The 17,677-nt window shown below is 38.9% G+C and overlaps 1 protein-coding gene across 3 annotated transcripts in view; it reads left to right on the forward strand.

The window, feature by feature from the left end:
• Positions 1–644: 644 nt before the first annotated feature.
• The window catches only part of CEP78 (centrosomal protein 78), a 28,071-nt gene continuing 11,038 nt past the window's right edge, over positions 645–17,677 (forward strand). The window contains exons 1-13 of one of the 3 annotated variants that reach the window (XM_074570597.1): positions 645–775; positions 3,304–3,580; positions 3,802–3,977; positions 4,592–4,664; positions 5,190–5,293; positions 6,086–6,260; positions 8,151–8,264; positions 8,514–8,578; positions 12,796–12,904; positions 13,527–13,544; positions 14,268–14,403; positions 15,364–15,409; positions 16,533–16,676. In XM_074570597.1, coding sequence (XP_074426698.1) covers positions 3,328–3,580; positions 3,802–3,977; positions 4,592–4,664; positions 5,190–5,293; positions 6,086–6,260; positions 8,151–8,264; positions 8,514–8,578; positions 12,796–12,904; positions 13,527–13,544; positions 14,268–14,403; positions 15,364–15,409; positions 16,533–16,676 — 1,413 coding nt within the window. In that variant the 5' untranslated portion in view covers positions 645–775; positions 3,304–3,327. The remainder of the gene's footprint in view (positions 776–3,303; positions 3,581–3,801; positions 3,978–4,591; positions 4,665–5,189; positions 5,294–6,085; positions 6,261–8,150; positions 8,265–8,513; positions 8,579–12,795; positions 12,905–13,526; positions 13,545–14,267; positions 14,404–15,363; positions 15,410–16,532; positions 16,677–17,677) is intronic. The other 2 variants (XM_074570598.1, XM_074570599.1) reach the window with 2 other exon arrangements.

Raw genomic sequence — 17,677 nt, forward strand, 5'->3', positions numbered from 1 at the left:
AAATTTTTCCTAATATCTGATCTACACCTCACCCTGGCGCAGCTTCAAGCTGTTTCCTGTTGTCCTATCGCTTGTAGTTTCCATTTAGCTGTACAATTTCTCTCTAAAACCTCTGCTGTGTTTAGATGCCTCCTGCCTAGCTCCGCTCTAGAGACACGACGCCCACTGGGGATGAGGGAGAAAGGAACGTATTAAGCTCCCTCCGCAGGAGCATTTATGCGGCGGTAGCGACTACGACAGCCAAACGTACCTGCCGGTTCCTCAGGTGCCGGTCAGCCGCAAAGTGCCCGGCCGGGGCTGGCGGCTGCCGGGCCTGAGGGAGAGCGGAGGCTGGGGGAGTCAGCCCGCCTCACCGCAGGGCTGCGCTCAGACACCAGCGCACGGGAGGAGGCGGGAGGAAGGGGAGCAGGCTCTGGGGGAGCGGGCTGGTCACCCCCGCGCCGGCCGCCGCCGGCAGTCGGAAACACACCAGTGCCGTGGGGACCGCCGGTGGGGGCCGTGCGGCCGCCTCCCGCCGTGGCCAATGAGCACGGGGCGGGGCGGAGCTGAGCTGAGCTGGCCGTGGCGAGGGGTGGCCGTTGGGCGAGGCCATTTTAAACGGTGGGAGGCGGGAGGCTGGCGGGGCGGTGGCCAATCGGGCTGGCGGCCTGTCGCGCAACGTGGCGACGGTTGGGCCGGCGGCGGTGGTTGCGGCGCCAGGGGAAACGGCCGCGCGCCTGCGTGAGGGGGAGCGCCGTGTGGAGGCGGGCGGCTGCTGTAAGGGCCGGCGGCTGCTGTAAGGGCCGGCGGCGGCCGGCGGGCCGAGGGCTTCGGGTTGGGGGAGGAGGCGGGTAACTCCGTCGCGGTGGCGTCGGTGCCGCCGTGGAGGAGCGGGCGGCGGCTGGTGGCCGGGCTGGCAGGGGCGAGCTGAGGTCCCTCCCGGGAAGGTGGGACCGGCTGGGGGTGGTACGGGGCTGGAGGGAGCGACTGTCGCTCCCCCTGTGTCCTACCCCCCTACCCCTCCCCGAGCGCTGCCTTTCTGTCCCCGTGGGTGATGTCGAGCAGCGCAACTCGCAGTTCACGCCGGTTTAACGGTGTGCTTCGTTGGGGTAGCGGAGCACTGAAGTAGTTCCTCGAGTTGGTGACAATATTAAGTGGGTGAAACATAAACCCCTTGTTTTACCCCAGTTATAACTAGAGTTGTTTGTTTACGTATTTATAGCAGCCTTCCAGTACCTAACGGGGGCGTACAGGAAGGATAGGGAGGGACTCTTACCAGGCAGGGAGTGAGGGATTGTAATGATAGGACGCTGGGTAACGGCCTCAAACTGAAACAGGGTAGGTTTAGATTGGACGTCAGGAAGAAGTTCTTTTCTGTGAGGGTGGTGAGGCACTGGAGCAGGTTGCCCAGAGAAGTTGTGGATGCCCCATCCCTGGCAGTGTTCAAGGCCAGGCTGGATGGGGCTTGGAGCACCCTGCGTCTAGTGGGAGGTGTCCCCTCCCACTAGATGATCTTTATGGTCCCTTCCAGCCCGAACTGTTCTGTCATTCTGTGTATGTTGGGTGGATGCTGTATTATATACTTAAGTGTTTAGTCCCAGCAGGCCATGCTTAATGAAATGTATAAGCAGAAAGTAGTAACGTAGTGAAGCTTCCTGTGTGTGACTGTCTTGCCATTCTGGGTGTGGGGCATGGTCGGTGTTAGTACGGTCAGTGGTCTTGGGTGGAATTTTTTTGCCTCCCTGTAAATTTGCCCAGCTGTTCCTTGAATTGCTATAAACTTACAGCTTCCTAAAAACTCTTAGCATGGAACTGGGTTTCTCTGTTTTACTATGTGCTTTTTTCTTTTTTTCAACTTTAATTTGACACTAGGTAGTATTATCTGATGGGTTCTTGCTTCTGTATTGAAAGTGATACTAAATAATTGTCCTCTGTGTACATTCTCAGAGCCAGTCAAGATATTCTAGGATTGTGATGGATGCACTAACTTCTGCAGAAGAGTTTTAGTTTACATACTTGTTTCTCAGTTGGAAGTTATTGTGGGTCTGGTATGTTTCTTTCTACCTGCAAGTGGGTGAAACGTCAGTACTAGGGCCAGGAGCTCCTTTCTTTACTTCGGTTAGAGGTGTGGTGTTCAAGTGTTGCAATGAAGGCCACCATGAAAGAATATTGCTCAGCTCTGGAGATAAAAGGGTAGTATGTTGTGCATTGATACATCACCTGAAGTCAGTAGTGCTATACTATTGATGGTCACTTTCTGAAGGTGAAGTGTTGCATTATAATTTAGTCTATGTTCTTGTGGTCGCAGTGTGGTCATTAAATAATGCTAGTAAATCAGAGCTGAAATAAAAGGGCGTAGAGGAACTATTATTTGAGTTTCTATTCCTATTATTATTACCGTCAGTCATCTAACTACTAATAATGTGATTTTTTTTTCTTAATTATATTGTTATGAATGGCTGTCCTCACATGCTTGTACATATACAGTAATTCTTGTCCCATGTTGATATTGGAGTCTTCTAGTCTTTAACAGTATGAAACAATGTTCACAATGTGAACATTGTTTGATATCCCAAGTGGGATACTTGGTGCTATCTTGAGTAATAAATAAATAGATAAATAAATGGGTCCTTTAAATATACTGACAAATATTCCTATTGAGACTGTGGAATTAATTACTCTTAGTAGGTGTGCCATAGCAGTATTTAGAGATTCTACTTGGGAGTTAGTAATGTTTTGCTACATGGGTACTAATGTGTAACAAAGACTTATAGGCATATATATATATATGCTTGAAAAGTGTTTTCTTGAATTTACCGAGATAAGTATATAAGGTATGCAATAGCAAAAATATTTAGTTACTCTGTATTTTGAGAATTTAGACTTCTGATTCAAGTAGCAGAGAAGCTCACAACTAGTTCTCTGTGGAATAGTCATTTGTATCCCTTGATGTTGGGTCAGGGAGTGTCCAAGGCTTTCAGGAGTCTGCAGACCCTGGCACTACGAAATTAACTTTTAAGAGGAAAAGAAGAACTTTACAGCAGTTAGTGCTTGAACATTAGGCCTTTTGTGTTTTGTATGGGAGAATAAAAATGCAGGTTTGTTGTTTGTTTGGGGTTTTTTCCACCCCCTTATTCATTCAGCTATACTTACAGAGTTGGTAAGCATCAATGTTTTAGCTGCCACATCAAAGACATGCAAATTCTATACAATATAAATGAACATACTCATGTTTTGGTTGTGCATGTTGAATTGAGATTGTTGTGATATCAATTATACATTGCAAAAAGTTTATATCTTTTTTTTTCCCTTCCCTTATTTTAGAGAGACATTTATCACATAAAAGAAATGATTGAGTCAGTCAAAATAAGAAGACAGTGCATGCTGGATTTCTACTCACATTATGAACATCTTTGTGCTCTTCAAGGCTCTGTCCCACTGAAAGCTGTGAAGGCTAACCTGAATCAGGGTGCTCTTGATCTAATTGTAGATAGTATCAAAGCTGCTGATTGGGCACCACTTCTGAATGCTGTCAAGCATAATAAGACTCTGACTTCTATTGGAATAAGAAGTTTTCATCAACAGGGTCTTGGAGAATCAGGTTTGTAGTAATGGCTATAAAAGATAAATATGTTGATGTATGCATGTTAGAATTTGTGGCACAAACCTTTTGAGTGATTGAATACATGGGGGGAGGAATTATAACACCTAAGGAATTATTTCTATTTAAGAAAAGCAGCAAAAAAGCAAGGTGTAATTATGATTGCTTTTAAGTCAATAGGGACTGGATTTTACTGATGTGTAATTTCTGTTGTTTACTAGGTGTTGAAAGATATAAAACTTACTTTAGAAGGAGAATTCCAGCAATTCGATCAAAAGACTTGACTGGCCAACTATGCAAAGCTGTCAAAGGCTGTCTCAGTATATCAGATGTACTAAAAAATTTAGAACTGCAGGGTTTGCTTCTGAGGGAGAGAGATCTAATACTTTTAACAAAGGTGAGCATATATTAGTATACAAATAAATGGAAAATATCCTTAGAACGTAGAGAAGTAGCAACTTAATTTTATAAATACTTGTCACCAACAAGGATGTTTCTCTTCTAAGATGTCTGTATTGTCTATTGTATGAATGATTCTGCTGAGACTTTTAGTGTAATCTAGCCTTGCTGAACCTGTTAAAGCACATAACTTTCCCTTGCCCTGATTCATCGAGGCTTACTAGAAGGTTCTTAGCAACATCTCTGCCATTCGTTCAGGGCATATAACTTGTGACTCAAACTACTGTGCATGTATGTGACAAAAGGAAAGTTGTGGGACACCAAGGAGATGAAAACAGGTCTTCAAGATGCGTTGGAACACTCTAGTTTGCTTGTTAGTGGCTTCTAGGAAAGGAGGTTGCTCCTCATTGCCCACAGGCTACGACTCCTCCTGTGCTAAAGAAATGAACCAGCTTAAAATGAGCTTTAAGGTTCACTTGACCTTCTTCTGAAACCCTTAGAGTTTCTTGTAGGGACCACAAAGAGTTCTGAGCAGTTTGGGTGACAGGGTCTTTTCTCTGTTTGTATTTTTCCTTTTCAAGCCAGTTAACAAACGTTGTTTTTATTCTGAAGGGCTTGGCCACAGCTTCATCTCTGGAGAGTGTTTCTTTGGCCCACTGTCCAATTGGAGATGGAGGATTAGAAAGTAAGTTCGGAATCAAAAGTGTGTAAATATACTTCTCTCTTTTTTTAGTCCTTTAAATAGATAAGAAATTCTTTCAGTATTTCCATTCCTGTTTTAAATTTGTCTATAGTGATTAAAGTAACAATCTTCACTTTATTGTACAAGAGTTAACAACATTTAAAGACTTGATTTTCTTCATTTGATGCTAATAAGTAACCATACTAATTAATAATGATGTTTATACTTTTATTTAAAACAACAGTCATAATATCTGTTTGAGGTTAACTCTTTCTTGATTTGTTAATGTCTACGTAGTAAACTGAAATAAAATATGTTCTAGCTTGTTCAAAACACTTGCGCTAGATAAGTTTAAAGTGTTCAAAGATTATATATATTTAAAATATACCTTGTGTTTCAATACTAGTTCTTTGTCAAGCCTTTGCCTATTAAAGCTGATTCAGTTTCCTAATATGACAACAAAAAAGTGTGTTCTGATAATCTGGCTGTGGTATGTGTAGATAACATGCATGCTTTTTTTTTCTTCAGCAATCTGTCAGAGTGTAAAGAATTCAGCTACTATCAGATATGTAAACTTCACAGGATGTAGCCTCACATGGCGAGGGGCAGAACATATAGCAAATGTATTAAAGGTAATTTAAACACCTTTCCTAGAACCAAATATTCACAAGAATTTAAATACATTTGGGGTTTTTTTTCTTTTACTTTCAAGTTCTAAATACATCAAACCACTTTGTGAGCAGCATATGTGAAGTTAAGCATCTGAAGTTAAGTATGTGAATAGTCCTTCTGAAATTTGTGACTTTGTATGCCAAAAGTAGCTTAGTTTACTGATGGGGGATTTAAATATGATATTTCTTAGTAAAGATCAGTTAAACAAATAACAGTTCAGACTGATGTATTTTCTTTAAATGATGATTACGACTGCAAGTGCCTGACATCTGTTTTGGGGAGTACTTCTTTCATTGTCACCAATTTTGAAAAATGTCTTAAGTATTCTTAAACACTGGGTAAGAATAATTGAGTTTACAGTGTAGAATCTACTAATTAACTGATTAGTAAGCTTGTGACTAGTACAATATTCTAATTAATGTTAACATTGGTTTGCATGAAAACACATGATTTCCTAGTGTGTATTTCCTATTCAAGATGTGTTGAAAGTGCCTGTCTGCCAAAAGAAGGTAATAAGATGTTTTGTAGCCCTATATAATAATTTGCATGGCGAATTGGATGATCAGAACAAACATAACTTAACTATAATATTTAGAAATTACTTGTATTTCTTGAACTCAGAAATGGTATAACCGTGTTTCTTATATCAGCACTCAAGCCATTAAACATCAGTTACAAAGATAACTTGTGATCTTCTTGTCATCATAATGGCTTTGCCTTTGCACTTGGTAAGAGCTTCTTTGTTTGCAAAGCACCAGGCAATGAAAAGACATGGTGAAGCTTGGGCTGAAAGCCTACGTTACAGGAGACCTGACCTTGACTATATGACCGGCTTGAGGAGGATTACTTTCAACTGCAACATGCTTGTTGGAGATAGAGGAGCAAGTGCCTTTGCAGACTGTCTAGGAGAGGACCTTTGGCTAAAAGGTATTGTGAAATATTGACTCTTTAAGATATCGTAGAGGCAGGGAGAGAACTTAAAAAACTGTCAATTATAGCAAGTGGAGCCAGAAGAGTAACTCACTATTTAGTTAGGAAAGAGTAATCTTTTTTCAAATGAAATTTCTCTTCCTCTTTTGAATTGTCAAAGTGTCCACATAATATTGTGTCATCTAGTATTGTCTCAAGTATTTCGGAGAAGTAATTTTTGCTACAGTGTATGTGTACAAAATGTCTAATGGTGGTTGTGTAAGTCATAGCATTCTGGAATCAAATATTTACCTGTTGAAATTATTTTTTAGCTTGAGCAAGGTGACCAGATAACGTGCAAACTGATGGAAGAGGATCAGATTAGAGAGTAGTTAAGTAAACTGGACATACAGAAGGCCATAGGCATCCACAAGTGCTGAGGGAGCTGGCTGATGTCATTTAGAGGCCACTCAATAATCTTTGGAGGATCATGGTGTTGGGGAGGTGTGCCTGAGGACTGGAGGATAGCAAATGTCGCTCCTATCTTCAGGAAGACTGGGAAGAAGGACCCAGGGAATGACAGGCTAGTCAGCCTTGCCTGGATCCCTGGGAAGGTGGGGATATGCTGCCATCCAGAGGGACAACAGGCTTAAGAAATGGGCTGATGGGAACCTCATGAAATTTAACAAAAGGAATTGCAAAGTCCTGCACCTGGGCAGGAATAATTCCATGCACCAGAACATGCCAGGCACTGTGTGGCTGGAAAGCAGCTTTGCAGAAACCGTCCTGGAGGTCCTGGTGGACAACAAGCTGACCATGAACCAGCAAAGTGCCTTTGTGGCAAAGAAGGCTAATGATAACCTGGGCTGCATTAGGCAGAGACTTGCAAGCAGGCTGAGGGAGGTGATTCTCCCCCTCTGCTTGGCACTGGTGAGGCCATACCTGGGCTCCCCTGTACAGGAGAGAGCTGGAGCCTACTGGAGAGAGTCCAGCAAAGGGCCACTAAGATGATGAAGGGACTAGAGCAACTCTTGTTTCAGGAAATGCTGAGGGAAGTGGGACTGTTTAGCTTAGAGAAGGTTCAGGGTGGGCCTCATCAAGGTGTATCTGAAGGGAGGCTGTAAGGAAGACGGAGGCAACTCTTTACAGTGGTGCCTGGTGACAGGGCAAGAGGAAGCGGGCACAGACTGAAACACTGGAGGCTCTTCCTGAACATCAGGAAACACTTTCTTACTGTGAGGGTGACCGAACACTGGCACAAGTTACCCACAGTGGTTGTAGACTCTTCATCCTTGGAGGTCTTTAAGAGCCATCTGGACATGGTACGGGGCAACTGGCTTTAAGTGATCCTGCTTTAGCAGAGGCGATTCGGCAAGATGACCTCCAGAGGTCCCTTCCAACCTCAACCAGTCTGTAATACTGTGCATGCACAACGTGAATTAAATAACAAAGCCATGATAGTACACTTCATGGCGACCACATGGCTTATTGATGTATGCAAGCAATGAACTTGTAGAAGCATTGGCTCAGACTTTTTAAACCTGAGTTGTGAGTTTGTACATATGATGTAACTGGGCAATTAAATTAATTGGTGCCTGGGAATATCATATTTACTAAGAATTGTCAAGAGCAGTGACTTAACTGTGACTTTTATATTGCCTCATTTGTAGTTGTTTAGCAGTTACTTCTTAATGTTGATCTATAGTACTGTTTTAAATTTCTAGTTTTCTTCTCTGAAAGTAATATTCTTGTTTTTACACATGGCTGTTACTGTCATGTCCTCTTTTTCTCATGCTTCATGTTCTATGAAATGTAGGTTTTCAGCAGGTGTGGATTTATTATATTAGATGTTGACTACAGGTTATGCCACTGAATATTATTTTTCTTTTACCTCCTTAAACTTTTTAGCACTTGATTTGCAGCAGTGTGGAATATCCAGTGAAGGAGCAAGGTCATTATTAGATGCTCTTCAAACTAATACAACATTAGTGGTACTTGACATAAGAAAAAATCCATTAATTGGTATGTAACTGTATCTACCTTTGTCATCTTTGTGGTTTGTTTTGTTTGTTTTTTTTTCCCCAGTAATTCTGGGGGGGAAATAAACCGCTTTTAAGGAAAAAACCTGCAACAGTATTTAGCTAAACAGTGTTAAAATGGGGGAAGGGAGCAGGGTGGGTAATGGGTACTGCTTATTCAATGATCTGTTTGTTTGCATAAATACTTGTCTCATACAGGAAATTCTTAATAAGATATCTTAATTCATTCTAGATCACGTTATGATGAAAAAAATTATTGAAAGAGTTCTTATGAATGGAAATAGTGCTAATTCAGAGGTATGTGTTAGGCATTCTGGAGTGAGTTTGGGGTTTTCTTCGTAGGTGCCATTGCATTTTTTTTTTTAAGGACAAATTAATCTAAAACAGTTATTCTGGTTATAAACAGAAGTCTGACTCTTAGGCAGTTAAAAAAACAAAAAAAAAACCTAGCAGCAACATGATATTGTACTGGACATTTTGTATGATTTCTTATGTAATTTAAGATGTAACATGTAATAAAACCAGGATATCCACTTAATGAAAAGAAAAATTGAAATATTTGTGTATTTGGGCATTACCATGGAATGTTAAGTAAATACTACTGCTGAACTGCTGGAAGGCTTTCTATGACGTGTCATTCTTGTTAACATGGTAATAATAACTTTCATTAAAAAGGAAAGGAAATCACAATTTAAAACTTAATTTATTTTTAAACTTCTTTTTTGTCAATAATTTACATAGTTAAAATTTTTTTCATTTACTCAGGACTATCCTTTCCAATGCAAACCATATAAGAAACCAGTTTAAAGTACAGTACTTGCCATCTTTATTAAATAGTTCATAGAGAGTTTACAGTAACGTGCATAAACTGAATATCCGAACCATTTATGATTAGATATACTGTTTAAATACTGAATCTTTTGTTTATAACACAGAAATTGGATTCAGTTCCCAAAGGAGACAGCAAACATTTGAGTGTACTGTTGTTTTCACAGAGCTGCAACAATGCCAGTTCTTGTTCTGGGACTTACTGATCTTTTGGTTTTGAAAAGGCTTAAAGTCAGATCTGTGGTTCTATGGGGAATATCTAATAAACTGAGAAGTCTATGTGTAGAATTCCTTGAGGATTAATACAGTTCCCCACTTCAATCTCTTAAAGATGTTTTTGGAGAAATTGAGGTTGATTGTGAAGGAGTACTCTTTTTCCTTGGCAGATGTAATCAACACTTGCAAAATGTTGCAGGGATCATGTGAAAATAGCATCTGCCTGGAAATGCTCAAGATGATTGAAAAGTTGAACTGTGAGAAGAAGCAACTATCTGGGGAATCTCCCATATACTAAAAGATTACTCAACTCGGGACACTGATTTTGTATTTATCCAGGCAGTGCAGTATCTTAAGTCTTTGTGGTGAAGCTAGTCATTCTTCGTACCTTGTTAATAGTATAAATGAAAAAGGACTGGCCACCAGCTTGCTAAGTAACTTTGCTTCTTCCACAAATAAAAGCAGCATAGATCCTTTATTTCATAAGCTCTGTGAGTAGGCTGTTGTAAATAATATTTGCTGTTTATCGTGGGAACAGTGTAGACACCAGGGATAATCCACCTGTTCAGCAAGATGAACACAAACATTTGATTTTGATGTTGATGATCTTTTCAAACTGAAACATTTACTATGCTAATCTAGGTTTTACAGTTGGTCTTGAGATAGTTAGACAAGCCTGGATATTATGAAGAGAAAAACAGTTGAGTTTCTTTGAGGTAGTATCTTGTGCTCTATATTGAAAGTCAACAGTCGTTAGGGGATTTTGTTTTGTTGTGTGTGGGTGTTGGTGGTGTGTTTTGGAGTGGTTTTCTTTTGGGGTGTTTTTTTTCTAAGGAGTCAAAACTCAGGAATAAGTAAATCGTAGGAGGTGTTAATGAAGAGAAACAGTTGGTCACTGAGCTCTGTTGCAGAAAGAACTGCAGGGGATGTTTCTTCATGCTGTTAATAGTCAAAATTCATCTGTATGATTTAAAAGAAAGATAACATACAAGTAAAAAGAATTTAAGAGTGTTTTTGTGAGAGTCCTAATGACATATTCTAAATTCTGGATGTAACTAACACTCTAGTTTGGTCTGTTTTTAACAGATTTTAGTTTAATACAAAAATTTCAGATTTTCCATGATTTTTTTTATGGACGGTCCATTATAGCCTAAATTTACAAATTTGAAGAAGCAATGTTTCTTTCTTGTAACTTAAGTTTGTCAGACAGAATACAGTCAGCATCTATATTGCTTCCTTTTGTCATCTGTGTACTGCCTCCAAACCTGTGAGGCTTTAAAAGGATGTGCTGGTACATTTTTTGTAGTGGAGAAAACATGTGTACCTATCTTTCAAATTATTTAATTTACTAGGGATTTTTAATTTCTTTTACCTATATTAGTTGCTAGAGGTCTAGATTTCATATTCATAGAAAATGAAGAATAGATTGGACTATGCATAGCCTATGTCTAGAGACTTGTTGAACACAAGGTATAAGGTGTAGTTTTCTGTATGAAACTAATCTGTTGCTTACTCTTGCACACGTGACCTAAGTCATACCATATCTCACCCACAGATAGCTAAAGAGTTGCATGGATGATCATCCCTAGTACTGCCTCCTGTTTCATCTGCCTCTAGTTTCAGCTTTTTATCCTACCAAAGGCTAACTCTCATAATTCTCATCAGTAAAACTCAGCAAAGTGTCAAATTTGTTTTATCTGAGAAGTGGCAGAGATGCATTCTGTACCATCTCATGGCACCTGTTGTGTCAACTCCATGGTTTTGCTTATGCAGAAAATATATAAAGGTGCTGCTGTGTTGCTGTACAAAGAGAAGTTTGGTGGGCTTTTGAATGGCCTTATAATGATAAGCCATCACACCTACAAAAGATCACATCTTGGCTGCCATAAATAGCCTGTAATGTACTGTTGCCACTTGCTTAGTGGATACCAGTTACAGCAGCCCTTCCATCCTGTTCTGCATAAAAACTGGTTGTTTCTCTTTGCTTTTCAATAGCATGTAGGTGCTTGCCTTATGGGTTGGGTTTTCAAGTTTGCAAGAAGAGCTGCTACTGCTAATTGATGCCTTTAAATTTGGTGGGCAGCTAAAACAGAGGAAAGTTGTATTATCCTAGCAGCACTGTGTAGCTAGTATAATTGATTGTAATTGTAGATATGATTGAGTGTAATAGGTGGTGAAAGTTTGTGTAGATTCTGAGAGAGACTGAATAACTTAAAGGAAAAATTCACTGAAGGTGTCTATAGAACAAGTTACCTCCATAGTCTCAGCTCAAGGACTTAGTCATTTTTCAACATTGTCTTAGTATGTTTGCTGTCTTTGTACTTAGATGTTGTACAACAGGCAGCAGGCAGCTAGACAAGAGACAGGCTACTGGGCTAGACAAACTTCAGGTTTAACCTAGTATAGCTGCTTTTTTATGTGTGTAGTAAAATAAAATTAAGATACTCTTGCTCTGAAAAGTTTACAATTTAATATTAATCTTTCTGTCTATTTTTTTAGTTTAAAATGAACAGTTCATTTGTCTCAGGAACTAGATCCAACTGTAGACCCAGCAAAACTTTTACAAGGATTATTTGAATCCAAAGTGTTTTTTTTTAAAGTTTTTCTTGCCAGTGATAAACTTGGACTAAACTTGATTAGTTAGAGCACAGTAATGCATTTTAACTTTCTTGTGCATTAGGTGGGAAAAACTTTGGCATGCTGTTCCTAGTACTCTGATGTGGGGTTTAAGGCCCTCTGAGATAAGCTTTGTGTTAATATCAACTGCATTTCCTCTGTACTAACTAAAGCTTGATGCACACTGAAAAATAAGAATATCTACCTGGAATAATAAAACTTTCATTGGGGAAAGGGGAACCTTTAAGAATAGAGCTGTTGCTGCAAGGAAATGAAGTTTGAAGTACAGCAATTGCCTTTGATTATCACTGTGTCTTAATTTTAGTTTGGAGGCTTTTACTGTGTAAGAATGAATTTTTCATTACAGGCAGTGAAAATTAAACTTTGTATTTTTTAAAATACTAACTTTATTGGTAATACAAAAATCATGTTAGGGAAGCTTTTATTACTCTGGAGACTTTGGCCTGAGCCAGTCATTCCTAGCAAGCCAGCTTTCTGAGAATGAAAAGCAAAAGCCAGAGTTTCCTTTTTATAGGGTCAATGCCGTTTTTTTTACTATAAAAGGAGAAGTGTTTCGCACAGGAGAAAGGAAAATATTGGATGGGGTATTATACTGGTGTTCTGGGAACACTTTCTGGTAATGTAGCACTCAGGCTCGCATTGAATCTGTGTCTGAATTTGGGCTTTGTGGGATTTTTGTTTTTCCTTAATTTTACAGTTTATTATTAAGCTTTCTGTAACTAGCAGTGTTCTCCATATATCTGACAAAAACCCCTGTAGTCTTAAATGAGCACCTCTTTAAATGTCAGTTACTAAAACAATTTGTCTTTCTTTAAAAAAAAAAAAATCTCCAGTATAAGTGGCTGACATCTCCGTCTTCCAAGGATGCTTTGAAAACTAGACCAAAGAAAAGAACTATTGTCCTAGGAAGTGGTCGAAAAGGAAAAGCTACTATTCGTATTGGTAATGCTGTTTTTATTTTCTCTGACTATAGTAAATTTTGTCTACAAAATACTGTTTCAGTGTTTAAGAGCTTTAATTATAAAATACACAATGTGTCTAAATGTCAGTGTTCTGCAGCGTACTTACCTTAAAAAAATAATTCCATTTATTCTGAATTCAAGAATGTGTCTTCTACCTTCGGTGGTTTCTGCAGGAAACTTGATCTTGTTTTTAGTGCTGCTAGATATGTGGCTGGAAAAATGGTAGTATATGCTGACTTAAGTATGTGGAAGCATTGCATGTATTTATTCTGAGTGCATCCTCTCCACAAACTTTCACTTCTAGGAAGCTTTGTGGTAGTAAGTTGTCTAGTTCTTCTGATGTTATAACCTTTCTGTAGCAGACTGTCCTCTGCCAGGACAAACAAGCATGCGCGTTTTTTTACTGATGTACAAAATGTTCTAAGGTTTTATTTTTTTTAAAAACTTCATATAAATCTATTATAAATAGTATGTTTGAAATAACATAAGTATCTTGAATATTTATAATTAAGTACTGATAGCTGCAATACACTAAATATTTCTCAATGAGTTACTAAAAATTTCACTGTAATACATTTGGCTGTCTTTCATTTTTGCTCTAGTTATCTGGAAGCAGAGAGGTAAGCATAAATCATATCGAAGTTTTTGTACAAATAGACTGTGGTGATCAGGGTTATGGAAGAAGAAAATGCCTGACTTAATTATATTTGTGGTGGTTTCCTGTTTAGTTGTTGAGAACGACCTGAAATTTGTAATCCCATTATCACGGTTATGCATTTATATACCATTAAAGAGTTATTTGTTTTATTGGTTTCAGAGAAACAATAACGCGAGTTCTCACTATTGCTGGTATTCTGTAGAAGCAATCAACACGAGTACCAGCTTTAGCTTCAAGCTTTGCCAGTTGCAAAACCAACATTCTTCACACTAAAGCCACTAGAGGGCAGTTTGAAGCACATAGATAGCCTTATTGTCTACGTGGACTAAGATTCCACTTGAGGCAATGGAGTTAGGTATCTGTAATTAGTAATGTGAATAAACCTCTTCAGCTACAAAACTTTGCTTTCTTTTTTGAATAACAGCATGTCTTACATACATCAACCTAACGTAGCAGTTAAGTATACTGGCTTATAATTGCAAGCAGATAAGCTGTCCACCCTTCTTTTTGAGAAGAAAAACAAAAGTTTTTGAACACTTCAGCAAAATTATGCTGAAAAGTAGATTTCCTACAGTCCCTTTTATTACATAGGAGATTTTACTTATGAACAGTAAGCTGTGAATTTATATGTAAATAATTATGTATAATGAATTCCCTTCTCTTCTGTTCTTGCTGTTCAATACAGGATTACCGCCTAAAAAGTCTGTAAGTCCTGGGAAGAAAAATACATCTGTGAAAGATAGTTACTCACCAAAACCACTACCACCTGGCACAAAAGGCTTCCTTCCTTGGCGGACTGCAGAACGTGCAAAGAGATGCAGGTGAGGTTTTCATAGTACGAGGGAAAATATTAAAGCATAAAACCTGCATGATAACTGTAGTAGAAAGCAGTGTTAGTTTTTTAAAATAAATATTTGAAAGTTACCCACAGAATTCCATATTGCGTCCATAATTTTTTCTGTTTATATAAATTTTGGGGATGTTACATAAATTCTATTCCAGTAAGTTTTTAAAATACACAAAAAATACTCAGGTGTAGCAAAAAAACCAGCAAACAAAACACAACCAAACCCACCTTGATTGATTGTTCTCTTTTTACTAATGTTTTTTCAGGCTTACCATGGCCAAAGATGCAATTTAGTTTTCTAAGTTTGTAGTATAGTTGATTTGGCATCCAGTTCGAGATGCCTAGGTATTTTTTCCACCTCTTCTTTCTGCTCTATCTCCCCCAATGCCAACATAATTATTGTAATCACCTGAGCCCTGTAAAGTAAAATTAAAAAAAATAATTTAAATTGTTACACATGGAAGTCGAAATATTGTTATCATGCTGCCTTTTGAAACAGTTTTTGTTTTGTTTTTTAATGTATTCCCTAGACCTTGGCCTCTCAAAATGGAGGCTATAAAAGTGTTTAAACAAGATTACTTTTGCTCTGCTCTATCATAACTATTTTTATTAAACTTGTTTTTCAAAGTGCTGAACACCAAATTCTCGTATTGGCTTTAGTTCATAATAATTAACTAAGCAAAATTGAATTAACTAAGCCTATTGACGATATTAATGTTAACATCCAGTAATGTTGCTCTAGTTCATGGTTAAGTTGGAGTACTAATAGAACAAAATGAAGATGTAATGAGTGTTAAGGTTGTATCGTGCAGTGTCTGATGCAGTTTTTACTCTTACTGCTTCACCTGTGCTAGAATCCTGTGTTTGGAAATGGAAGTAGCAATATTGATATTATAAACTTGCTTTTCTCAAAAGTGTTTTTTTCTAACTTTAGAGGGGGACAAGTGGATAGTACTGAAGAATTACCAGTGAAGATTCAGGTACATTATCTCTCATATGATGGTTTATTTAGTAGATGAATACTTGAAAGATAAAAGTGTTCTCGGCAGAGTCTTATTGTCTAAAAGTTAGACTGGAGCATACTTTTAAAGTTTCTCTCTCACAGAAGTGCAAAATAATAGTTTATGTCAGCATTTGGTTGAAATTTCTTTGATATTTAGTTTACTTGCATTTCTGTATCACTACCTTTTGGTTTCTTAGCCTTATGAGCAAGCTGGGTTGGAGTATGGTCACAATCCCTCCCCAGGCAGTAGGGAGAATTAACAGCATTTTTCTCTGAAACATTCTGCTTCCCCCTTCCTCTCTTTCCTGCTTTTGCTTTTGGACTACATACTTGTATTTGCACCCATCTGTGAACCGCTGTAGTAAACATACCAGAGGAAAAAAAAATCTGCTCTTTTCTTCCTTCTCCTTCACATCCGTTTCCGTCTTCGCCCCCTGCCTCACCCTTCTGAGAAAAGATGGAGAAGTGTGTTAGTGTGTACGAATGGATTAAAATGGCTCACAGAAGGGTCTGATGGTTGCTGAAGACAGCACACGTATCCCTTGCTCTGGCATAGGCTTTCCATGGGTTGCATTCCCTTGGGGAAAACGTGCTCTGGCACAGGCTGTCCACTGGTCAAAGCACCTCCGGCCCACCCCCCTGCTCTGGCATAGGTCTTCCCTGGTCTGGAGCATGGGTATACCCCTCATGCTCCAAGCCTGGGGTTCCCTCTGCTCTTTGTCACTTTCTTGCTTCCCTCCTCTTCTTCCTATTTGGCATTTTTTACCCTTTTGTAATTAGGCTTTCCCTAAGGCGCTGCCATCTTGGCTGCGGGGCTCAGCCTTGCCGTGCAGTGGGTCAGTCAGAGCGGGCTGGAAGCAGCCCTGCGGCCCCCGCTGCCACCAAATCCTTGCCATGTACCAAATATATGCACACGTATGATTTTTTAAAAACATTGGTTTATGCAAATTTATTTCAGAATGGCATAGCTGGATAATGCGTATGCATTGCAAGGGACTCTGTGAAATTTAAATTAAGCTTTTGGTGCTATTGAATCTTAGATTTTTATTGCATAGTGTCATGCTGTGAGTGGGTGTGTTTTTCTTTTCTGATGTAATTAGACAGGTATTCCTGTGAAAGTGACAGTAGAAAGCGCTTCTACATCTGAAACTGAAGACACAGAAGATGTAGATGATGTCATCCATCATCCTGATTTGGCTAAATCGATAGATAAGATTAATGTAACAAAGTATCAACAATTACAGGTAAGAAGCATGTTCTGTGCCTTGAATTCTGTAAAGGCAAATTATATCAATTAAACCTAGAAAATTATGGTTAAGGTAATAACCAGTCACAGAGCAGGATTTCTGAATAACTTTTAATTATTCTTTATTATGTGACACGGGCTGCTGTTTCAAAAGATGCGTGTCAAACATGCACTGGATCTCCAATCTTGGAATAGTTCTAATGAAGTTGTGTACACTATAAGCATATTGTCAAATCGGGGCCATAATAAGAACTTTACTTAATACATACAGCTGCAATATGTGTAATTTTTCTGTTCCAGTCTGGAATAATGGTTCACAAATCTTTTGATTGATGTTATTGCCTATAGTATTTCCTTCCAAGTATTTAATTTATAAGTGTAATTTAATGTTATTTCCAAGAGTTAAAATATTGTCATGATTGTAGTGTAAAAAACCCCAAAATAAAATAACTGAAAGTGTGTTAAAGCTCTGTTTTATCATTGAGCTTGGTAACAAACTGTTTTAATTTGCTTTTTATTATTCCCTCTACTTTTTTGATGGTTCTGAAAAACTAGTAGTAGCAAGACTATTGCTGCAAATGTCTTGACAGGGATGGTTCTTATAAAAGGACGGGAAAACAAAGAGTGTGTTTTCAGTTGCTCAGTAACGCTTGCTGAGGTAATCAAGCACTATTATAAAGTAACACCTTCAGGCAGAGTAACTGCTTTTTTTTCCTGAAGTGTTAGGATCTGAATTTTGTTTGGAGTTTTGTTTTTGTTTTGTTTCATCTGCACTGCCTCCAGATGAATACTGCTGAAAATAAGACCTGTAGTCAGTCTGGTTTTGGTGGTGGTTAATATAGAGCATCACACTCGGTGAATCAACTGTTCATGCGTATAAATATTAAGACCATACAGCTGTCTTTATATAGGCAAAGTGTAGTTGAAACTTAACTTGTTGCAGACCTATATGTCATGGGAGAGTTAGGGTGGCTTAGAGTTGCCATGGAAGGCAAAAGG

The sequence above is a fragment of the Larus michahellis genome, chromosome Z (genome assembly GCF_964199755.1).
Source record: "Larus michahellis chromosome Z, bLarMic1.1, whole genome shotgun sequence".
In the NCBI taxonomy this organism is placed as follows: Eukaryota; Metazoa; Chordata; class Aves; order Charadriiformes; family Laridae; genus Larus; species Larus michahellis.